Genomic DNA, 26,515 nt, shown 5'->3' with positions numbered 1-26,515 from the left:
GTTATATGTTTTGATCTTCTTTGTCACCAAAGAAAGATTCTATGATCTGCCTTTTTTTCTTTTCTTTTCTTTCTTTTTTCTTTTTTTGTGCAGTTTGCTCATGATCCCAGACAATTACTTGAGTTATAAACTCTTTGTTAAGGTAGAGGTCTTTTTCCAGTGTGGAGTATGTACTATCCCAAGCCACGGAGGTTCTGTGCAGCTGTTTTCAGAGATACTTCTACGGACCTGTAAATTTTCAGTTCTTCCAAGGTGGGATGATCAAGGGTGAGGTGTTTGCTCCTTTCCTGGCCTGTGCTCTGGTCTATGAGTGACCACAAGCACTCTTTTTTGCCTTGGAACTGAGAGGAGGATTCCCTCTCCACCACCACCACAAGCTCTGCCAAGCCAGCGCTCCTCCTCACCCCAGGACCACCACCTAGGACTGCAACTCAAATCCAAGCAGGGGCAAAGCAAGAGAATCCTGCCTCAGCACCAGCAAAGAGATCCCTGCAATCCCCCTCTGATCAGCTGCTCAAGGCTCTTGGTCAGTGGGCCAAGAGCTCCGAAAGCAGCCACAGTCCCGCGGCCGCACAGGACTGGTGCTCCTCTCTCACTGCGGTCCAAAAGACCTTTCCTACTGACCTTCTATGTTGTCTTTGGCATTTCTGGAAATCCCTACAGCTGCTAGTGATTCAGTCCCCTGAATCTGTTCAGGGTTCGCTGAGGCCTGGTCTTCGGCCTGCATGGCCCATGCTGCACTGCGTTCCTTTCCCAGCCTGGCTCAACAGACCTTTCCAATCAACCATCCAAGTTGTCTTAGGCTGGAAATTTGTTTCACTCTGTCTTTTTGTGGGTTCCACTGCTCTAGAATCTGATTAGAGCCATTTTTTACAGGTATTTGGAGGGGTTTGACGGAGAGCTCAAGCAAGTCACCGCTTTTACGCCACCATCCTGGCCCCGCCAAAATTCAGGAATTTAAATGGATTATTTTCTGTGTTCACAGACAAAATATTAGGATGGAATCTGCACTTACACCATCAGCAGCATCCATTCTTACTTCATTCAGTTATGTTCAATAAATCACTCCCTTTCTCTCTTTTTGTTGTTCAGTCATTTCAGGTGTGTCTGACTCTTCGTAACCACATCTGGGATTTTCTTAGCAGAGATACTAGAGTGGTTTGCCATTTCCCTCTCCAGCTCATTTTACAGCTGAGGAAACTGAGGCACACAGAGTGAAGTGATTTATCTAGGGTCACATAAGCTAGTAAGTGTCAGAGGCCAGATTTGAACTCGGGTCTCCCTCCCTCCAGGCCTAATACTCTATTCACTGTGCCATGAGCTGCCCTTCCCCGTCATTCATCTTCAATTCCTTCTTCTACTGGTGCCTTTTCTCCTCCTACCTATAAATATGCTTTGGTCTCCATCCTAAAAATATCTCCCCTTCACTATGCCATCCCCTCGACATATCAACGTGTGTGTGTGTGTGTGTGTGTGTGTGTGTGTGTGTGTGTGTGTGTGTGAGAAATCTTGTCTCCAATGTTAAACTTCAAGAAGAACAGTCTACACTGGCCTCCTCTATGTCAAATGTCTTATAATCTGGCTTTCATACCCACTGTTCTAATAAAACAACTCTTCACAAGATAGCCAACAGATTCCTATCAATCAAATAACATCTTTCCAATTTTAATCTGCCTAGCCATTTGTGAATATCTGGAACAGTTGCTTTTCTCCACTTTTTTGATATTTTCTCTCCTGGGCTTCTGTTCTCCTGGTTCTCCCATATGTTTGACTACTCTCCTCCTCAGTCTTCTTCATTTATCCCTATTCTTCCTCCCACCTCTTTTATATCACCTCTATGTAGAAGACTACCAAATTGAAATATTCAGCCCTAATCTCTTCCCTGAGCTCCTTGCACCTCACTCCCAACTCCCAAATTAGACATCTCCATCTGGCTGTGTCAATAGCACCTTAAACTCAACATATCCAAAACAGAATCCACCATCTTCCCCCTGAAACCCGCTCTTCCTCCCAATTCCTACTGAGGGCATCACTATCCCCCCAGTTACTAAGACTCTAAATGTCTGAATCATCTTTGATTTGTCGCCTTACCTCCTACACTGAGCCAGCTGCCAAGTCCTGTTGATTCTGTCTTGGTATCATCCCATCATAAATGCCTCTTCATTACCACATATACTGCCACCACCCTAGTTCAAGCTCTCCTTATTCATAAAAACTACTCTAATAATCTCTCCACAGTCCCTCATCTCTATAATCCATACTTCACGTAGTTTCTGAACTAACCCTTCCAATACCATATCACTGCTCTACTCAAAGACCTTCAATGGCTCCCTAAAGCTCATAGGACAAAACATGAACTCCTGACCATGACATTTAAAGACATCCACAATCTGACTTCAGCCCTATTCGCCATGTGCTCTCCACAGTCACACAGTCATATCCCAGCCAGTAGCTCTCTGATTTCATTTTTGCCCTCAACAATCCCTAGACATTTATATAAGACATCCCCATGACTGGAACACAATCTCAGTTGGATCAAATTCTTTTCTTCTTTCAAGACCTATCTCATCTCTATGAAGCCTTCACCGACCTAAAACTTAATATGATTTTGGAACATGTTTGTATAAAATATTGTCTGAATTCTTCCTTTACCCGGATATCACATTCAACCTTGTATCATATGTATTTGTGTTTATGACTGAGAGGCAGAGCGATAGAGTAGGAAAAAAATTACGAGAGCTGACAAGAATCTGTTTCCAAATCCACTACCAACTGACTTTAGGACCTTGGGGAAATCACTTAATTAATAAACCTTGTAATGTCAATGTCTACTATTTATGCTTCTTTACAAAAATTTTAATTTACAATTATTAACTATTTAAAAAGGCAAAAGAATCCTGGAATTGGCATATAGAAACCACAATGGTCAAGCAGGATGTCAAGAGAATTATCTTTAACTTTCCCACGAGGAGACTGTTCATAACTGAAGTTAACTGCTAATTTAGGCAACTTAGCCTTTCCTAAGTATTTACTGAAGAAACCTCAGTACAGTACTCATCAGTTCTATAGCAATACTCATGAAAAGAAATATCAATTTCCCTCCAAAAAAAGTTTCTGAAACATCTCTACTAAATAAGATTATGTCATATAGCTACTCTACAGTAGATTTAACAAATGAACCTCACTTTATATGACATCCTCCTGAAAACAAAATGTACAAACTAATGTTTTTGCTAAATCAAAATTTCAAAAGCACAGGAAGGACTTAATAGTAATTCAACTCTATAGCAAAGGTTTTTAACCAGTAGGCTGTGAACTTAAAAAAAAATTTTTTATAATTGTACTTCAATATATTTGATTTCCTTTGTAATCCTATGAATTTCATTTTTAAAAACATTATTCTGAGAAAGGGTTATAGATCTCACCAGACTGCCAAAGAGGACCATTACTCAAAAAATGTTAAGAATCCCTGTTCTATGGTGTGGTAATACAAAATACAGTCACTTTGCTACAATAGGTAAAGTTTGTGGACCTCCTGCTGCAGTTAAAAATTCATCTTACTTCTTTGTTCACACTTGCTGTTCACCCTAACCTAGTTCCAAGTCAGCTAACTTAGATGTACAAAGCAATGAAATAGAGCTTGGGAAGATTATTGGCCACCCAGGCTAAAGCCACATCACTGTCATGGTATCCCTACTCCTCGGATCTGGAACAATCCTCTGCTGTGTGGATCTAATAATTCCTTCTTTCCTAGACACAACTCTGGGAGTCACAGTAAGCAAGGTACTTTATGTGAATCCAACCTTACACTCTGAAACCCATATCCTGACTTAATATGGCATTATTACAATATCTTTTTTTATGCAGCTAGATAAAATCTCTATTTTGTTTGAATTCACTTGTGTGGCTTGGATGGTTTCATTTACCACGTCTTGAGTCTGGGTAACTAATTCATTTAGGACATTCAAATAATACGCTTAGGATATACAGCAAATGAGGAAACAAAGACAAAGATCAGATTAAATAAAACAGATTTTACTTAGCTCCTGTTAAGAAGTTAAGTAATCAGGAAAGAAGCACTATGGACAACATCTGAATGAAGATCAACAGATGATGAAACAAATGCAAATTTGCCACCAGAGTATTATAGCCCTCTTGGACAAAAACAATAAATGAGGAACATAGGAAAGAGATTACAAGCTAGACAAAGAAACATAATATAATAGTGATGGCTAGTGAACTTCAAGTATCTAACATCTGCCAGAGTATTTAATTTGCCAAGAGAAGAGCTGCTAATAACTTCGTGGACTGCCTTAATAATAATGGTAATTTCATCTTTCAAAGCGTAGATACTTAAACAGATTCTCATTAACAAAGGATTTTGCTAGGGTGGAAAAGAAAGAAACCAGGAGAAGAAAGTAACTATTCCTTCCTAGAATTTGTGACAGAGAAGGAAAGGTAAGTCAGGCAAAGTCTGACACGTACCCTAGATTTTGGAGAAGCAAGTTTCAAAAGTTAAGAAGACAGAATTCCCGTGGGGCAGCTAGGTGGTACAGTGGATAGAGCATCAGCCCTAGATTCAGGAGGACCCGAGTTCAAATCCGACCTCAAACACAAAACACTCACTAGCTGTGTGATCCTGGGCAAGTCACTTAACCCCCCTAGCCCTGACCCCCCAAAAAAAGACAGAACTCCATGCATTAAAATTCTACAAGGGACATTATCCCAGGAAGTATGGGAAACTTTTAAGAATGAAATTCTAAAGACATAAAGAGAAATAATTGAATGATAAAAAAAAAAAGAAAACTTTCCAGGGAGACGGATACAAATGCATAGAAAATTCACCAACCAACTTAAAATTTTAAAAGATATTCACAGAAGAACCAAGGGCAGATAAGAAGAAAAGATGGGTATAAGAGCACGATACAGTTAATTAATCATTAAGAATTTATTACATACCTACTCTGTGTAGGGCACTAGACTAGGCAATGGAGATAGATAAAAACAGAACAATCCCTGTCCTCAAGGAATTTACATTCCATTGAGGAAGACAATGACATGTAGATAAATGAGTACATACAAAACAAACAGAAGGTAAATTTTTGCAGTGGAGAACACCAACAGATGGGGGAATCAGGAAAAGCTTAACTCAGAAGGTGTCCCTTGAGCAGCAATTCTATAAAAAACAGCATTATGAGTGCTAAAGGCAGAATAAATTGAGGCTGATGAGAGAAATTAAGGATAACAAAGTTGTTAAAGCTGTGGGCATGTAAGAAGAGGCTTAAAGTAGAAACAGCCTCTTTATTTAAAATGGATGGAATGATAAATGACAAGAGAAAACAGAGCTGTTCAGTTCTTCTTTTGCTTCTGTTTTGTCTGCCATAGGGGATAACTTTTGGAAAAGAAAGGACAAAATAAAATGGCAAAAGTAATTAACATCAATTCAAGTTAAGTAAAGAGTAAGAAAACCCTTGGCTGTCCTCCATGAATTCAAGTCACCTAGACCAGATAAACTACAAACTCAAGTTCTGAAAGAAAAGACAGATGTGAATGTTGACCCACTGTCTTCATGATGCCTATTTAAAATATTATATACAAGAGAAGATGGACTACAGGAGCTGGCAAAAAGCAACCAAGCCCAATTTTTTTTTTGAAAGAAGTGAGTAAAATCTAAATTATAGGTCAGAATGAATCATTAAAAAGGTTATTAGTAAATAGAAAAGGAAGTAGTGACTACAATGAGTTAGCACGGCTTCATCTGAGATATGTCATGACAGACTAACATTTTTTGACAGGGTTACTGAACTAGAAGATCAGGGAAATGCTATAAATATAACTTACTGGATTGTACCAAAACATCGGATAAAGTATTGTACTATCACTATTGGGATCTTAGATCTGTGCTATTCTGATGTGCTTCTGGAGAGCATGACATTACTTCAAAGGCCTTGTTCTGCTTAGTCCTGCAGAATTAGAAAAATGAATATGTTGCAGAAACAGATTTTTGGCTCAAAACCAAAGGGAAAACTTCCTAATAATTAAAGCTGTCAAAGCCTGAAATGTGATGTACTCAAAGTATTTTAAGTAGAGGCTGTGGATTATCCCTTTTCACAGACACTGTAGACAAGATTCTTGATGATCTCAGATTCTTCCAACTTAACAATTCTGTTTTTTTCACATTTTAAAATATAATATAGTGTTATATTTAAAACACTCACCAAATTTCGTTCAAGATCCCCGCCTTCTGCCAAAACTGTTTCCATGCTGTATGAGGATGTGCTATGCTTCTCTTTCAATTAAAACTTGTTCATTATGCAAATCTGAGAATCCTGGAAGAGTTTACAAACAAAAAGATTCATCAGTAGTAGTAAGAGAACAGGAACATCATTATAGTCTAACAAAAGTTTGCAAATCACCAAATATTTATTAAGTCTCAGAAATGCAAGATACTGAATTAAAAACTAAGTAGGTACAAAAAATGTATGAGATACAATCCATGCCTTGAAGAAGCTGATGATGTAGCTGTACAGATAAAATAATACAAAATATCACATAAGTAATAAATGGTATGGAGATTTTTAAATTGCTATAGTATGGAGAAAACAATTCTTTTGGTGTGGTTCAGAAGGGTTCTTGACAGCCTTTATGCTGGGTGCAACGTTGGAGACAATTTATAGAAAGTTACAAATAAGTCACAGAGTATTAAGTAAGTACAGACTACAACTCTGGAGGGAATATCGTCACTGATCCACTTAAGTTTAAGAGCCATGAGACTGAAAGATACATGATAAATATTGACATTTTACAACAGATTACTCCACATATACAGTACTTTTGTTTTCATTATAAGTGCCACTGTCATGATGAGATCCATAAGGCCAGGAAAAAAATTATAAAAAATGATAAAAAGAAAAATGATAAAATGATAGTTCCCAGTTAGTGTGAATAAAGTATCACATGAAGTGGTTGCATTATTCAAATTCAAGCTATTCAAATTTAAAGCTATATTGTAAACTATGATAATTGGCTCTAGCCCAATAGAAAAATACAATGAAAATTTTTAAAATAAGTTTCTTACCTGTTTATGAACGTAATATAAAAACAAAGGATAAGAAAAGTCTATTTCTGAGTCAAGTTTATTACAAAGTAATAGATAAGGTACAGGAAGCAAAACTTTAAAATTCCTCAATATCATATCTAAATATAAGCCTACATGGACAATATAATGAAAGTATCACTAATATTTAAAATATTTTAGCAGCATAGTCTTCTCTTTCTATAAATCTTTATACACATCCTGGCGAGTATAGAAGTTTTATCCATATTTTGGCAAATTTGCATGCTCACATTCTATGCAATGAAAGAAATATAGTTGGATGACCCAGGGCATTACCTAACATAAGTAATGCTTTAAACTAAGATTTGGTTGTCCTTGCAATATTTTTCAACAGCTAGACTAAAATAACTTGAAAGCTAGTCTATCAAAATAGTTTTCATCACCCATGCTTTTTCTGACCACCAAAGAACTGGAAATGATTAAAGGACTAAAGGTTATATAGCTTCTCAGAACATTAAGCCCAATAAGCATTGGTTTTAATTTAAAATCCTCTACTGCATTATTGCTGTTGTTCAGTCATATCTGACTCTTCGTGACCTTGTGGATCACATCACATTAATCCTGTCCACAAGGTTTTCTTGGAAAAGATGCTGGAGTGCTTTGCCATTTCCTTCTCCAGTGAATTAAGACAAACAAAAGTTAAATGACTTGTCCAGGGTCACACAGCTTGTAACTGTCAGGCCAAATTTGAACTCAGGTCTCTTCCTGACTCTAGGCCCAAAGCTCAATCCACTGAGCCACCTACCTGCCTCTTCTGTATTACCTTTTAATAAAAGTGCTAGGTGATCTTTAGACACTTTGAATTTGGGTTGAGTTTTTTCCTTCCTTAGATCAAATATAAATTTTAGATGCATCACTGTCCAGAATAAGTCTATTTAATCCACATTAAAAATTCACTGTTCAGTATATCTTATCTTCTTTGATTATTTTCTGGAAAACCTAAGGATATTTAGCTGCCACTTCCTCATCCACACTGGTCATCTTTCCCATAATTTTAATATTATGCAATAGAAATCTATTTTTAAAGCCATGACACCAGTCAACATGTGGAGTAAAAGCTTCTTCACTATCCATGTCAACACCATTTTCTTTTATTGCCTTAAATAAACTTGAAGCTCTCGTGTGAATGGCCAATCTACTAACAGGAATGTATTTTTATTGCAGTATTTAATTCATACAACTTAAAGACATTCCATTTCTATCACTGTAACACTTCTAATTCTTGTAGTTGTCTGAAAATTGTGCCCCAGTTAATGGGACTGGATGTAAAGAATTGGAAAACCAGTGCAAAAGCATGTTGATTATTGTGACAACTCTTTTGGCATAGCTTAACTGGGAATGATTTGCATCGCTAATCTGGCCAATAATCTGATACGCATTTAGAAATGATGTTTTAGTTCAGATTACATACTAATTATTAGGATTTTTTTTTTCCCATGTTTGCTCTGAATCCTTGATTGAGAGAGCCGATGGTAGGGTCTGACTAAGTGAAAGAAGACGGAAGCTGTGATTAATGGAACATAGAGGGGATAACACATATATACACACAATGCATGGGCTAGCTAGATCAGTACAGTTGGCCCTTCCACATCGTGGGGGTTAGGGGCCAGGTGCCCCTATGATTTAGAAAATCCATGTAAAATTTTTTGGCCCTCCCTTCACACCAGAGAAGTCTGAATTTGTTCCATTTTCTTTTATGGGGTTTTTACAGTACCTTATTGTAAAATTTGGGATGATATTACATAATGCTATACATGTATTCTCTGCACTTCTGAGTGTCCAAACTTTGTTTGTGTCATCTGTGAGTCTTCACTTGTCATCTGTGGCTTCCACGAAACTCTCAAAAATTCCTATTTAATTTCTTATGCCGACCCACAATATATCAAAACTGCAATAGGGAAAATCGCAATGTGGAAGGGACAACTGTAGTGTCAAATTCAAACAGAAAGAGATCACTGTTGCTGCATATCGCCTTAAAAACAAATTAACATTATTTTTATTAAACATTTTAGTTCTCATTTTTATTATATTTTTATTTTTATTTATAACATTTTTATTTTTATGTATATATTTTGTTATATAAATTGTAAATAATATATTATAATTCTATAACATATATTATATATTATATATTTTTATTTTATTTATATAACATTTTTATTTTATTTCCCAATTACATTTTAATGTTTTTATTGATATTTTGTTTCTTACATTGTTATAGTTATCCCAAGTATCCTTCCACCTTCCCTTTCCAGAGGACTATCCCATATGACAAATAATATTTTAGGAAGGAAAAAAATCAGCATAATTGATTGGCACACTGCAAAGTCCAAATTATGAGCAATATATGACATCTATGGCCCTCTTACCTCCACAAAAAGGTAGGCTGTGTCTTCTCATACCTCTTCAAAGCCCTGTTTGATCTTTATAATTTCATTACATTTATTTTAATTTTTTTTTGATGTGTAGTTGTTCTATTCATTTACATTGTTGTAAGTACTGTGTATATTGTTTTCTTGGCTCTACTTACTTCACTCTCATCAGTTTACGTGCTTTTCTGTATTTATACATCACATATTTCTTACAGCAAAATAAATATTCCATAACTTGTACTTGCTGACTTCATCCTGCTCTTTGATCACTCTTTTTCAGATACATTTATTTATATCATTAATTTAGACACTTTTAGACGTTTTTCTGTTTAATCATATTTTGTGCCTGTACAGCTTATTTTTCCAATTAAACTCTCAATTTTCAAATGGCAGAGACCATCGTAAACTTTATTTATATCTTCTTCCACACCTAGCAGTGATTTGTACTCATTAATTGCTCAATATGTGAATAAGATAATTATGTCATTATTAAGAGTAAACATATTTCAATTTTTTCTCATCCACACAGAGGACTAAAGGAAATATTCTCATATGTCCACGTATCCAGAATCATTAAGGAATGATGAGTGATTTTTCAAACAGTTGAAGGTATAAACTTTTTTAATAAGGTCATAATTTTGATAGAAATCTTTCTAGAATGTATTATTTCCCTATCTTATTAAGCAAATTATGCTGAACAAAATGTAATCTTTTCTTGATAGTGCTAATAATGATAAAATAGAAAATACATTAGAGTTCTAGTCATGAGATGTGAGCTTGAACCACGGCTCCAATGACTAACTAAGGTATGTGATCATGGACATATCACAAAACATTTCTCATCTTCAGTTTTTTTATCTGCAAAATATAGATATTTGTCCTACTTACAGGAAACAGGTTGTGATTTATAAACCTAAAAATCTCTCCTATAGATATATGAAGTACATAATATGATGAAGTTAAAAGCAAAAATTCCAGGTTACACTAATCATCACAAAGGACATTAAGCACAACTCTGGAAGACAGTAAAATTACAATCATCTTCATTTTACAGATGAGGAGATAGGACACTAAGAGCTTTCAGTCATCATTAGATAAACGATGAACAGATAAAGCATTTATTAGATACTCATTGTACACCAGGCACCGTGCTAAGAGCTGGGAATTCAAACACAAACGAGAAAGACAGTCCCTACCCTCAAAGAATTTATAGTCAAAGGGGGAAAGAAAGCAGCATGATGTTGCAATGGACCACAAATGTAATGGAGGTTTGATCTAACACAGTCTGGTACTTTAGGGGCAGAATCCAAGGTGGAGGTGGTAGAAGAATGGCAAAATGAGGATACTGGGAGAAGTGGAGGCAACATGGTATAGAGATGGCCAAAAAGAACACTGACACTGTTAGCCAAAAGACAGAAAAGCAGGCACAGTTACCAGGGGGAGAAGGGTTCACATTGTGGTAGAGAGCTAATTAAAAAGGAAGGGGTCTCCTTGCCAGAGGAAAAGGAACCCACAAAATTAGGTTCAGGGTAAGTTATTACTGGTACAGTTTTTACAGTGGAGACTGTGAACCACTACCTAACTCAAAAAAGGTAAAACATCTCAGTCTTGGGGGCTTGTGAAGGAGTGGAAGGTGGAGTGGCTAAAACAATGGGGGTAGGGCTGGGGTGGGGGGCAAGAGAACATGATACAGATTACCAGAAATACAATATAATCATATCATCATGGATTTCAAGTTGGAAAGGTCATAAGAAGTCATCAGCTTCAACCCCTCGATTTTACAAATGGCAGAATCTTGGAGCCAGAGGGGTTAAATAGTTGTCTGAGTTCACACAGGTACCTGCTCTGAGATGACATGGTCAGTACTTTTTCCAGTGTGCCACAATGTATGTTGAAAAATTTAAAGAAGGAGTAACACTTTCAGACCTCGAAACAATATTATCTTGAGCAGAATCATCTAAACTATTTGGTAATGTTTAAAAAAACAGAAAAGTCAGTAAGAGGAACAAACTAGAAAAGCAAGAATCAGAAACAGTACAATTCAATAAAAACCACAGATATGAATTACTTGGAGAGAAATTCCCTATATGACAAGTCTTAATAGATATGCTAGAAAGCAGTCTGGAGAAAATTACTTTAGGCTAATATCTCACACAGCAAAATAAGTTCAAAACGATGATGCCGATGACAATGACTAGTATTTATATAGCACCTATTATGTGTAAGGCATTATAAGTAAATACTTTATAAATACTATCTTATTTGATCCTCACACCTGGGAGATAGGTGTTATTATTATCCCCATTTAACAGTTGAGGAAACTGAGGCAAACAATAAACTGACTTGGCCAGGGTCACAGTTAACAATTGTCCGAAGCTGATTTTGAACTCAGGTCTTCCTGACATCGGGCCCAGCTCATTCTATATACCTAGCTACCAAATGAATACAATAATGTACACAAAATGGATGAGAACAACATCAGCTACCTTAAAGAACTAATGGAAGAATTTTTAACCAAACAAGATTAGAGGCCATCACAAAAGTCAAAATAAGGAATTCTGATTATACAAAACAAGAGAATTTATATAAAAATAAAGCAACTTTGTTGTGTGTCTAGAATAACATATGGAATTGTACTTTGTTTTGTTTTTAAGGAAAAAACTGGTTTAAAAAAAAAGAACAAGAACAGCCCTTTGAAGGGCAATGTGTTGGTGTGAAAAAAGAAACACAAAACAGAATTTCTGCCACACAAAATCTAACTCCAGATTCTAGAATGTTGCTACCTGTGACAGAGAGCAAATAATTCAACCCTTCAAAGCCTCAATTTGCCCATGTGTAAAATCTAATTACCAGTATCAAAAAATGTAAAAGGAAAATTCACCCCCCAAAAAAATGATTAGAAATTCTTGTGCCCCAACTATATGCAAAGAAAACTGACAACATAAATGAAATGGATAAATAATTCAAAAAATATTAACCGACCAAACAATAGAGAACATAAACAATGGATTCTCAGAAAAATAAACAAATTGCAAGTGAACTCCCAAAGAAAAAAAAATGGTGAGTCAAATGGATTTACAAGTAAATTCTATAAACATTCCAAGAACAATTCATTCTAATATCACATAAACTGTGTGCAAAAATAGGAAATGCAGGGATCCTACTAAATTCTTCTGATATAAAAATGGTCTTGATACCTAAAAGGAGGCACAATATAGAGAGACTGGGAGCTATCAATCACTATCTCTACTGAAGTCAACAACCACTATTTATTACGTGCCAGTCACCACTCTAAGTTTAGGGGATACAAAGAAAGACAAACATAGTCAAGAAGTCTATCAAGAAGTTCACATTCTATACAAGGAGCGGAGAAGGTGGCTCAGGACAGAAGCCTGTGGGACACCTAGAGTTAAACGAAGAGCATCCAGCAAAGGACACTTCAAAGAAGCAGTGTGACAAATAGAAAAAGAACCAGGAGAAAGTGGTGTTCTAAAAGCCTACAAAGAAGAGTATCAAGAAGAAGAGGAACAAAAGTGTCAAAGGCTGCAGAGAGATTAAGAATGAGGAATGAGAAAAGTCCAAAGGACTTGGCAATTAAGCAACCATTGATAATTTTGGAGAGAGCCGTTTCAGTGGAACAATGAGATCCGAAGTTAGACTGTTGTGCTATACAGGAAAAACTGGAGGTAATCTCAGATGGAACTAACACTGAAAGAAACCTCAAAAGGCTTCTTGATAAAGATTTTAAGAAGAAAGCCAGAACAGGCAGTACGGGAGACAAGGAAAAGAAGCATTAGTGGCACTGGGCAGGCCAATGAAAAAACATAGTTCCAGAAGACATATCAAACAGAAGGAACAAGAAAGTGTCAGTAATGAACATTTATGCAAAAATTTTAAATAAAGTATTAGCAAAAAGGTGACTGCAACATATCAAAAAGGTATATGCTATGACCAAGATGGATTTATACTAAGAAGTTTAACATTAGGAATACTATAAACATAACAAGACCATATGAATAAGAATAAGAACAAAAAGCATATTATTATAACAATAGATGCAAAAAGGCTTCTGACAAAATACAATACCTATTTCTGTTAAAAAAAAATACTAGAAAATAGGAATAAATTGATCTTATCTTAAAATGTTAAGTAGCATTTATCTAAAACCAAAAATAAGCATAATATGTATTGGGCATAAACTGGAAGCATTCACAGCTGTATCACAGGAAAAGCAAGGATATCCATTATCACCATTATCATTTGATATAATCGTAGAAATGTTGGCTAAAGCAACACGGCAAAAGAAAAAACTGAGAGAATCAGCATAGGCAAAGAGGAAACAGAATTACTACCTTTTGCAGAAGAACCCCAGAGTCACCTAAAACTAAGAGAAGTCTTATTAAGTTCAGCAAAGTTATAGGATATAAAATTAGTTGTTGTGTAGTGGTTTTTCAATCATGTCTGACTCTTCATGACCCCATTTAGGGTTTTCTTAGCAAAGATACTAGAGTGGTTTGCCATTTCCTTTTCTAGCTTATTTTACAGATGAAGAAACTGAGGCAAACACGGTTAAATGACTTGTCCAGGGTCACCCAGCTAGTAAGTGTCTGAGGCCAGATTTGAACTCAGGAAGAGGAGTCTTCTTAACTCCAGGTCAGGCATTTTATCCACTGAGCCACCTAGCTACCTACCTTGATGTAAAATAAATCCACACAAATCATAACATTTTTAATACTACCAATAAAACCTGGCAGGAGAGGACAGAAAGAGAAATTCCATTTAAAATAATTACAAAAAAGATACCAATATTGCCTAATTATTTTGCTTATTCAGTGCCATACCAATCAAACTATCAAAAGATTACTTTATAGAGGGGGAGGGGAAGGCAGAGAAAAAAAACAAAGGAAAAGAAGGAAAGGGAAGCCAGAAAGAATTACAGACAAGCAGAACGACTCTGAAAGTTATTATTATGCTCAAAAAACAAAAGCAAGCTCTACATGATAGAGACTCACAGTTTCTTGAACAATCCTCTCCTGCTATACAAGTCTACGGAAATGATCACTTTATTTGGTGTTGGTTAAGTTCAGAATTTTAAAAATACAAGAAAAATAAAATAAAATGAAGGTATTGTTGGACCAGATGACCTCTAAGGCACTTTCCAAGTTAATTTGAAGTTGAACTTTTAAAGTATAAGCCTTTGGTCTATGAGGCTAAAGACTAAGAGAAATTTAAATTTATATTGAAACAATAATGAATAATTCAGTATTTTTTGTGGAAGGGATAACATAGTAGGAAACTGCCTGAGTGGCAAGAGGAAAGAAAAGCTACAGAAGGAAGCCAGAGTTGAACTCACCTAGCCCAGGTGTGAGCAGAGAACAGACAGGAAGTTCTTCAACCTCTAACAAGCAAAAAGGATTTTGACAGAAGCAGACAGAAGAAATGTACATGAGATGATGAGGAGCAGAGGGACAAAGGTTGGTCTTCTCTAAGAATGGTTTTTAAAAAAAAACTGAACCCATAAGTATCTAAAACACAAAACATCCAAAAAAGATCTATCTTCCTAATCACGCAGTTTCACAACCTCATTATCATCTTCAACTCTCATTTATATCAGCTGCCAAGTCTTTTTCTAAGTTGATCTCCACATTCCTCACAACCATCCCATTACCTTAAGTCTCCTGGCTACCACCCCACTTCTAGACCCATCACCTCTCACTTGGCATACTGCCACTCACAATCACCAAACTGATTTCTCCCCATTCCAGGCATTCTGCATACAGCTAGTAAACTGATTTTCCTAAAGTATACATCTAATCGTGTCACTCCTCAATAAATTCCAGTGGCTTTCCTTATTATTACCTCTGGGATCAAAAATCAAAAATAAACTCCTTCATTCACTTAAATCCCCTCACAACCTGACTCTAACTTCCCTATCCAACATTACCATGTATTACTCCCCCTCCTACATGATATGGTCCAGCCAAACTGTCATTCTCGCTATTCAGACAGGACACCCTGGCTCCCATATTTGCAAGACCTGTCCCTTATACCTGGCATGCATTCCCTCTTCACCCGTGCTTTTTATAATTCCTCCCTCTAAAGGAAGCATTTCCTGATGCTCCCAAGGGCTAGTGTCCTCCACATCCAAAGTTTACCTAGTATTTTTCTTGTACATATTTTGTAAGTACTTTCTTATGCATGTGTTGTCAGCCCAAGAGAATTAAGGTCCTTGAAGACGAGGGCTGTTTCATTTGTATCATAGTATTCCCAGTGCTCAAGAACAAACTGGGAAAGCATAGTTAAGTTTACCTTTCAGATCATGGAAAAGGGAAGAATTTATGACCGATCAAGAGATAGAGAACATTATGAAATGCAAAATGGATAATTCTGATTACATTAATTGAAAAGTTCTTGCACGAACAAAGCCAATGCATACAAGATTAGGAGGTAAGCAGAAAACGAGGAAAGAATTTTTACAACCAGTGTCTCTGATAAAGGCCTTATTTCTAAAATATATAGAGAACTGAGTCAAATTTATAAGAATACAAGTCATTCTTCAATTAACAAATGGTCAAAGAATATGAACAGACAGTTTTCAGAGTAAGAAACTAAAGCTATCTATACCCATATGAAAAAATGTTCTAAATCACTATTGATTAAAGAAATGCAAATTAAAATGACTCAGGTACCACATCACACCTACCAGATTGGCTAACATGACAAAACAGGGCAATGATAAATGTTGGAGAAGATGTGGAAAAACTGGAACACTAATGCATTGTTGGTGGAGTTGTGAAATGATCCAACCATTTTGGACAGCAATTTGGAACTATGCCCAAAGGGCTATAGAATTGTGCATACCTTTTGACCCAGCAATACCACTTCTAGGTCTGTATCCCACAGAGATCATAAAAACGGGAAAGGACTCACATGTACAAAAATATTTATAGCAGCTCTTTTTGAGGTGCCAAAGAATTGGAAATTGAGGGGATGCCCATCAATTAGGGAATGGCTAAACAAGTTGTGGTATATGAATCTAATGGAATACTACTATGCTATAAGAAACGATGAACAGGCACACTTCAAAAAAACCTGAAAAGACTACATGAACTGTTGCAGAGTGAAAAGAGCCGAATTAGGAAAACATTGTACACAGTAACAGCCACAATGTGCAATGACTGACTGTGATAGACTTGACTCTTCATAGCAATGCAAGAATCTAAGACAACTTCAAAAGACTCATGATGGAAATTGCTATCCACCATCCAGAGAAAGAACTATGGAGACTGAATGCAAATGGAAGCATACCATCTGCTCTCCTCTTCCTTTGCTGTTTTGTAGCTTCATTCTCGTGGTTCCTCCCTTTAGTTCTAATTGTTCTTTACATCATGACTAATGGGGAAATATGCTTAATATGAATGTGTAAGTAGAGCCTATATCAGACTGCACACCATCTTGGGGAGGGGGAGGAGAAGAAGGGGGAGAAAATTTAAAATTCAAAATCTAATGGAAATGAATGTTGAAAACTAAAAATAAATCAATTAATTATCAAGAAAAAAAGAAAAAATAACATTTTCTGATTCAGCATAAAATCAAGATCTTTATACAAAAAGACAAAATTGGGGGAAAGTATTTAAAAATTTTCAGTGCTGGCCAAAAAGTTCAGTGAAATAGACTCAGCAAAATCTGGACTCCGTATTTTGAAAATTAAAAAATAGGTTTCTTTTATTTTTTTCAATTAAATTGTGCTGAAAGGAGACAAACTATATTTTGTCTTCATCAAGAAATAAATTATAGCTTCTATGATCTAGAGCTAGAAGGAACCAAGGCAATCTAATGCCCTTATTTTACAGTTAAGGAAACTGAGGTGTGGTTCTATTTTGGAATCAGAGGCTGTGGTTTCAATTCACTGTTCTTCTATTTACTGCCTATAAGCAAGTCACTTCTCTAAGGGCCTCAGTTTCCTCACTTGTAAAATGAAGGGGATGGGATAAATGACCTTCAAAGGCTGCTTCCAGATCTAAATCTATGATGATGATTCTGTGATGAAGATTAGAAAAGTAAAGTTCCTTTTCCAAAGTTATTTAAGTATCCCCCTGCTGAGTCGTCTTACTAGGAAATGAGCAATCTCATAGAGTGAAATGAGCAAGGAACTTCAGAATTATATTTTAAAAATACAAAAAATTTAAATCTCTAGAAGGTTTGAGGGGAAAAAATATTAGTATTGGAAATTTTAAAAGACTACTCTCAACAGCTGATCTAGTAACAACACCTACATATCTGAACAATCGTCAAATTTAAGTAAACTATAGCCTATTTTCCTTAATCATCAAAAATTCGACTGATATTACTATACATTTTACATCGTAAGATGCCTAAGAATGCTTAAGTAATTAATAAATATTTGAATTGAATTATTCAGCTACATAAGATGCAAAGTATATCAGACTAGAGAACAGTTTCATTATAGAGGATCATTTTCCAAGATTAGATATGGTTTCAACTGCTGAACTATACGTCTGCCTAACATGTCATATGTCTATTAATTTTGCAACTAAAAAAAATCTACCCATGTTAAAACTGAAACATAAACTGTCCCCTCAATTTTATTTTTTTCTTAACTGTTTAAAAACTTAATGTATTTTCCAACTTTGAAAGACATAAGAACCTTGATCAACAACAAAATGACCAATCTGATTCCAAAGGCCCCATACCACTCACCTCCTGAAAGAGATGTGATAGATTCACGTGTATGCATGCATGCATCACGTGTAAGCCATCAGCCAAGCCCATGGACATGACCAATGCAAGCATCTGTTTGGTTTAACTATGAAGACTTGTTACAAACGTTTGGTTTGGTTTGGTTTTGGAGGGGAGAGTTTCAGGGTGGTGAGAGAGAAAATAGGAGTTTTTTATTGAATTAAAGTAATATTAAAGGTTAAAAAAAAAAGCTTAACATATGCTCCAATGAAAATAAAAATAAACTGAAATATCTTTGTAATACTAATATGTCTATAAAAACAGAATCTTACTATGGAACTTTTATTCCTCAAGTACCCAAAGGATCTTGCTATAAAGACAGCTCAGTTCCCAAGGTGTTACAGCATATACCCTGAGATGAGAGTAACACTGATGCTCCACATTAATGTATCTACCTCCTGGGTGACAGAGCAGGTCTTATCTGAGGAATTAACCTTATAGCAAGTACTGAGGCCTCATTCTTTTCACTTTTGTGAACTGGGTTAAGTTTTTATAACTTTCCGATCACTTTACTGCTAATTCTGAAATATTTGGGAGGTGTGTACTGTAAGAAGATTGAGTATATTAGAATATACAGGGGGAAAGATCAACTTCCCTTAAGAGATGGATTATGCCTACAAGCTCCTATTCCAACCTGAAAGAGAATTCCCAATGCCCCCTTTTCCTTGTCTGACCATTTCAAATATGAAAAGCCTTAGGTTCTGAAAAGCATCTTAATAAATGAAAGCCCAACCTAAAACTTGTTTATTTTAAAGGTAACTGGAGCTACAATTATGTAAAGTATATGTAAACAAAGCTGAGAACTTAGAAATAAGACTTTTCCTTTACAAATCTGAAATGTTATGGCTTGTGACAGTAAATACTGGCAACAAATGTGTCCTTTATGCAATATATATATATATATACATATATATATATACACACATATATATATATATATATATATTTCGAGATGTCTAATTTGAAGGGAGAATGAAAAAGGAACAGACATGAGGACATTTTGAAGGAAAAATAGACAAAACTTAACAACGGAGTTGGCCTACTTGGCTAATGGTATGTCTTCTCTGTTCCTCCTACTATCCTGCCTCTCCAACCATGGAAAATGGCAGAAAAGTTAACATCACATATTGATAATTTCATATTAATATTATGTTTTAAGATTTACAAAGACCTCGCATAGCAATCTAGGAAAATAGGTCAGAAAGGTTATTATCTCAACTTCACAGATTGGGAAGGTGAATGAGAAAGGCAAATTGGAGTCAAGGCTGAGAATCAAACTCAAGTCTTCTGACTGCAAAAGTATTTTCTTCCCACTACACTAGTTCCCCCATATATAGAGATCAGGTACAGACTTTATTTGCCAGGACAAAACCCAACAAAATGCTTATTTCCTTTACCAAGAAAGGGCTTCATTTTTATCTGTCTGCCTCTAAGCCAGAGTTTCAGCTTGTAGAATTCCAAATTTTTGTAATATGCTTAAATTGACTCTACTCCAAATGCCCTGACAATTTTAGACTGGATCTAGATACAAAATATTTTCTTTTAAGGGACTTGTAAATAGAGATGACATTTGTCTTAAATAGCCCAGGCCTTGATATTCTCCCCTCAAACAAAAAAATCTCATCATCTCCCCAATATGGCTCACCTCTCAACTCAGAAGCCCTACAAGAGAATTATAAGAGTTTTTGCTTATTGAAACCAAAAGTGGCTTAATATCAAGGGCTCTGATGCTGGTGCCAAGAATCTGTTCACCTAATTGCTTGTTCCTGGGACTTTGCTACCTCTTGACTGCCTGCCCAACCTTAACTATCTTCCTTAACTGTGTCCTTTGGTACCCTAAGTGCTGGTTCAGACTCACAGCCTTAATCATAGACTTCCTCTAGAGATATAGATAGTTCCCTAATCAATTCCCAACCTGAGTCTGCCTTACCAATAGTTCTGCCTTGTCATTCCTAATCCTAGATTTTCACATCTGTGACCCTCTGTCATAAATGGTTAGAACACATATACTAACGTAAATTTTTCAAAGATTTAAAATATGTTTTTTTTAATAGAGTATAAAATGTCTTCTCCCCGAGATCAACCTCCAAAGCACTGGATAATTCTTCTATAGTAATATTTCTTACCATGTGTTTCTTAATAGAGAACTTCAGCTAGTGATGATTAATATTTTTATATAGATTGTAATTATATTTATAGTTATAAGATTCAATCTGTATTAGAAGGAAGCAGGAAATTCTGCTATTTCCACAAATCTGGCGATGTAATTGTTTCCATTTTACTTGGCTCATAATTTTTAGAAGAAATTTTATGGTTCTTCTACATAAAAAATATAATTAGAACCGCCAATATTTTCATGTAACCACTCTCAGTGATACTCAAGTTTAGCTCTTCAGAGACTACATAGTGCTTCATGATTCACAGAAATACATCACCAGAAATATATTAGTGTTAAAAAGATGAGGCTTTGTTTCAGGAAACTACTTTTCCCAAAGGCAATCTAGTCCATTCTTCTCCATGTGGATTCTGAGCCCAGCTCATTTTCCATTTACTATCTAAACTATGTGTCTGCCCTCTAGCTTATACCAATAAACAAACTCTATAAAGTCCTTATAACTGCATCTTTGTGTGGAAAACAGGCATCCTTCATCTTCTGGTTTTTCCTGCCAAATTCTTGACTATAACTATGAATTTCAGGAGATCCTACAATAATCTGTAGTTACATGCAATCAGCACAACAAATCTGCATACAGCAGCATCTAGAGAATCTCACTATTCGTAGGTATATTCAACTAGAATTCTAACAGTGGTGGGAAAAAATAAGAAAGGAGAAGTCAGATATACTAGACAAAGAAGGTCCTGCGGCATAAGGAGGAGCAGGACTCAGACCAGTACCCTGTTACTTCCAATCAAACGTTAGGATGAAAAGAGGCTCATGTACATCGTTAGATAGTTGACAAAAGAAGATTTAGTAAACCATGGCATAGAAAAAATATTCAACAATGATAGCTTGCACTTAGCTTGGGGTAGACATCAAAGCAAGAGAGGGTGTGACAGCTCACAGGGTCATGGGATGTCTACCAAGTAAAAAGGGCCTGATCACACATGGGAGAGCCTTTTTTTATACTCTTAGGGTAATAAGAAAGCCATCAATATGACCACAGGCCACTAGGAAGTGGCTTGAAGGAATACGCAGATTAAAAGCCTGTTGCTCCCTCCATCAAGTCCCAGTGATAACTTTTTTGTAAAATAAGTCTAATCGAAGTTGAGGGGAGAGAAAGGAATCCTGGGAGATACTGGCCCTACTACACACGGTAAAAACAACACAATTTTGAAGAAGTTGAGGAACAAAGAGGATATCAATAACTCTCCCTCTACATAAATTTTTTTAGAAAATGATTTATACATGTATTGAAAGCATCTTTGGTGAGCCTACCAGAAGGGTGCCTTTTTTCCAACAAATTAGTCCATATTTTTACCATCATATAACTGATTGAAAGAGTAAATCTGTAAGATTCGCAATCTACTCACTGTTTATTTCAAAAAGCAAAACACTATATTCAAAAAAGTAGAGGTAACAATTCTGATTTCAATCAAGGCAACAGCAAAAATAAGATCTGATTAAAATTGAAAAAGATAAAAAGGAAAATTACATTGTGCTGAACCTTACCATAGACAATGAATTACAATCAACACACTGAACATATAATCACTGAAAGACATAGCATCTAAATACTTAAAGGAAAATTTAATAAGTAGTAGAGAGAAACAGAGAGGTAAAAAATAATACTAGGGGACCTCAATCTAACCCTTTTAGCTCTAAACAAATTTTTTTAAAAGTTAAGGGCTTGAAAAGGATTTCAAAAACTTAAATATGCCAGACCACTTGCAATTATTAGGTGGCAAAAAAAGGGAGTATACATTTTTCTCAGCTGTGCATGGCACCTTGAAAAAAAAGTGACTGCGTATTATGGCATAAAGCCTCACAAACAAATGCAAATGAAAAGAAATAATAAATACATCATTTACTGATCAGAATGCAATAAGAGTACATAAAGGGCTATCAAAGAAAATATTAAAAATTAACTGGAGACTAATTTAATTCTAAAGAATTAATGGATCAAAGAACAAATTATAGAAATACACAATTTCATTAAAGATAATGACGGTGAAACAATATGCTAAAATTTATGAAAAGCAATCCGTAGGGGAAAATGTGTATGTCTAAACACTTTTATCAACAAAAGAGAAGGAATGGATCAATGAATTGGTCACGCAACTAAATAAACTATTAGACCAACAAATTTAAATAGCCCAATTAAACACTAAAATAGAAATTCTGAAAAATTAAAGAAATTAACAAAACCAAAAGTAAACATTTCATTGAATTAATGAATAAGAGTGGAAGTTGGATTTTTTTTTACATAAACCAGTACTTAATGATTTTTTTCAAAAGAAAAAAACCAGGGGCAGCTAGGTGGTACAGTGGATAGAGCTCCGACCTTGGAGGCAGGAGGACCTAAGTTCAAATCTAGCCTCAGACACGACACTTATTAGCTGTGTGACCCTGGGCAAGTCACTTAACCCTCACCAAAAAAAGCAAAGACAAAACCAAAAGAAAAAAAAAAGAAAAGAAAGAAAAGAAAAGAAAAAAACCAAATTACCAGCATCAAAAACAGAAAAGGTAAATTAACAACAAAAGAAGAATAAAGGAAAGCATGAGAAGCATGAGAAAAACAAAATGCTAAAATTAACAGAATAAGAAATAGACAACACAAATAATCTCAGAAAAAAAGAAATGAAGTGAGACATAAATGAATTCCAAAAGGGTAGAAAAAAAATTAATTCTACCAAATAGTCAAAGAACAATCAACTCCGACAGTATACAAACTTCACAAAAATATGAAAAGGAATCTTAAACAAATTCCTTCTATGAAAGAAACATAATCTTGATACCAGAAAGAGTCAAAAGAAAGAATACTATAGACCACAATTCCAAATCCCATTAATCCAAAAATTTTTAAGAATCTATTAGAAAAGAAGCAAAAGCAACACACAAAAAAAGTTTACATACTATAACCAGGTGGTCTCATATCACAAATGCAGGGTTGGTTAAAATAATATATGATTTTAATAACAAAAAAATTATATAACACCAAAGTACAACATCTGTTTCTGTTTTTAAAAAAATTTAATAAAAAACTAGAAAATAGGAATACAATAGAAAAATATGAACCTGCCTTTAATAATAGTATCTATCAAAAAAGCACTATGTGTACATTATATGTATAAAAACAACTTGTTAAGACTTAAGAATTATGATCAATGTAAGGATCAGCCAAGATTCTAGAGGAACGATGATGAAACATCACATCTTCTGAGAGAGAGGATATAAACTCAAGATGAGTACAGCATGAAACGTGGCTTTCTTGAATACAGCCAGTGTAGCCATTTGTTTTGACTATGAATATTTCTGTCAAAGGTGATAAGGAAACGAGAAAGAGAAAAAATAAAGTGAAATAAAAATTACATTTAAAAGTCATATAAAATTGTTTTTTATAAACACTTTCTGTACCTCAGAGATAAATATAATCATAGAATGTACCAGTCAAAAGGACCTTAAAGATTATCTAATACGAGAAAAACCTCTCATTTTGTAGACGAGGAAACTAAGATCCAGAGAGTTACGTAAAGTAACTTGCCCTACATTATAGAGCGAACTAGTGGCCAAGCCAGTTCTTAAAGCCAATAGCTGATTCTTAGCTCATTCCTTTGATTACTGTACTTCTTTATTAGCTCCTCAAGAATACAGACTGTCATATATATGTTAGTCTCCAGCAGGAAACACAGTGCCTTGTTTCAAGTAAGCACTAATTAAACCTATGCCAGGAAATGAAAATTTAAATCAAATTTGCTTTCTTCAAAATAAAAAATCCTCAGTTCTTTTTGAAGTTATTTATCTTAGCATATCACTATTACAGAAACTTTCCACTAACATTACAGTTGTTCAATCTTAAACACTTAAATTAAGCTAAATATTCAGTAGCCTTGTGAATAAATTGTCCGTTATTCTTATGCTATCAATAAATATCTGAAGCAACATCTTTGATATCTTTCTAGGGCTATAATCTATGAATTAAGGTAAATTGATTTTAAGGTACCAAAAAATAAGACTATTCCTGAAATGCATTGGAAAAGCTATCAATGTACTCTAAACACAAAATCCTAAAAAATACATTGTCCAATACTTACCATACTGAAATTTACTAAGGTCATAATTTTTAGTTTCTTACATGAAACCAGACAGTGATTTTGTTCATGACAGAAGATCTAAAAAATCTTAAACTACTATGTCAATGTGCAGTATTTGCACAAAAGTTAATGATAAACTCATTTAGCTTAACATTTCCCTAGAAAATTACACTGTTTTATTCTTTTCCATGATTCTAAAGTTCAAGAAGGAGAAAAAAGTAATATATAAATCTGAAAAAAATTCGGAAGTCAAGAGTACTTGAAAACAGAACACGTACAAAAAACTTTGAGCATCAGTTTCTTTTTTGACTAGAAACATTTTGAGAAAGATTTTAAAGTTAATGGCAGAGGGCTTCTGGCTCATGTGACCAATAAGCTGGAGGCCTAGACTCTGCTCTCCATGACTCAAACCTGTCCAAAATAGAAATTACTGTATAGGCCAAAGATAAAACAACTTCAGATGTCTCCATGACCAAGAACACCCAGAACCAAAAAGGTTTAAAAAATAAACAAACATGAATTGATTTCCATCCCAAGTAAAACTTGAAAGGGAAAGGAATCACACATAAGAAGGAGGAATCAGGGATGAGGGGAAGAGAGCCAGTGAGAATAGGGCCACTTTTTAAAAGAGTTAGCTAAAGTAACCGAAAAGACATACTACTGTGTTTACAGTGGAAGAGAAAAAAAAACATACTTGAAAAAAAATCAATATTAGAGACAAATGGAGGAAAACAAAAAACTCTTATAAACTTTAAATGTAAAAGGATCCAGGGGTGGGGATCCTGCAGCCTTGAGGCCATATGTGGCCTTCTAGGTCCTTGGGCGCAGACTTTTGACTGAGTTCAAGTTTTACAAAAACAAATTCTTTCATTAAGGGGACTTGTTCTGTGAAGTTTGGATTCAGTCAAAGGTCTGAACTTGAGGACCTACAGGGTCACATGTGGCCTCCAGGGGGCAGGTTCCCCACCTCAGGTAAACAATTCAAAAAAAAAAAAAAAAGAAAGATAACAGATTGAATAAGAAAACAAAATCTGTTGCTTACAAGAAACACATTTTAAAAAACAAAGACATATACAAAATAAAACTGAGAAGATGGGGAAAAATTTAGCATGGATCAAGTGAATCCAAAAAAGCAGGAGTTACAATCATGCTGACAGAACAAAAACAAATATTCAAAAAATAAAAAGGATAAACAAGGAAATTATATTATGTTTAGAAGAATCATGGACAAAAAACCACCATCAGTAATAAATTTATACACTCCATACGCCTTAGTGTCCAAATTCATAAAGAAAACATTGATATAAAGACAAAATTATAAGTGACAGGAGGCTTCAATTATCCCTTGAAATTTTGGCTAAGTCTAACAGAAAGATAAACAAAACAGAAAATATGGAACAAAACAAAAAGCTGGAGAAACTAGAGCTAAAACACTTACAGAGTCTCCTAAATAGTATTACAAAAGAATATATGTATTTCTCAGCACCAGCACCACATGCTTTTACAAAAATTAACCAAGTGTTAGGGCACAGAGTTATTGCCCCCCCCAAAAAAAGAGTTAAAAAGTCAGAAATAGTAAATACATCTTTTAAAAACCTTAAATGACAAAAAAATAAAAAAACAACCCACAGTCATTGGTTCAGGGATTATAAACAAAAGACACAGACCTAAAAGGAGACTTAACAATGAAATTATAAATAATAAGTGGGTCAAAGAATAAATCGTGGCAACAATGAACAATTATGCAAAATAAATATAATAGTGAAACAACATAAAATTTCTGAGATGCGGCTAAAGAAATCTTCAGAGGAAAAATTATATCCCTATAAGTGTAATCAAACATTAACAAAATAGAAGAGAATACTGAACTGAATAGTTATTTTAAAAATTAGAAAAATCAACAAATAAACCTAAAATAAGCACAAAAGATGTGACAATGATGGGGTGCTTCAATGCTTGTGTTTGGGCGCTTGTGCTTGTACTTGGACCCCAATTTCTCCCTAGTCTCAGAAAC

General features: G+C 35.1%; 1 protein-coding gene across 5 annotated transcripts in view; it reads right to left on the bottom strand.

Moving 5' to 3' along the window:
* The window catches only part of OSBPL8 (oxysterol binding protein like 8), a 214,993-nt gene that overhangs the window by 142,397 nt on the left and 46,081 nt on the right, over positions 1-26,515 (bottom strand). For 4 of the 5 annotated variants that reach the window (XM_027842484.1, XM_027842488.1, XM_027842485.1 and 1 more), the window contains one exon: positions 6,219-6,329. In XM_027842484.1, coding sequence (XP_027698285.1) covers positions 6,219-6,263 — 45 coding nt within the window. In that variant the 5' untranslated portion in view covers positions 6,264-6,329. Of the gene's footprint in view, positions 1-6,218; positions 6,330-26,515 lie in introns of those variants that run through there. The other variant, XM_027842490.1, reaches the window with a different exon arrangement.

Source organism: Vombatus ursinus, unplaced genomic scaffold (genome assembly GCF_900497805.2).
Source record: "Vombatus ursinus unplaced genomic scaffold, bare-nosed wombat genome assembly UNPS02014874.1, whole genome shotgun sequence".
Lineage (NCBI taxonomy): Eukaryota > Metazoa > Chordata > Mammalia > Diprotodontia > Vombatidae > Vombatus > Vombatus ursinus.
This window is presented reverse-complemented; position numbering and strand designations above follow the sequence as displayed.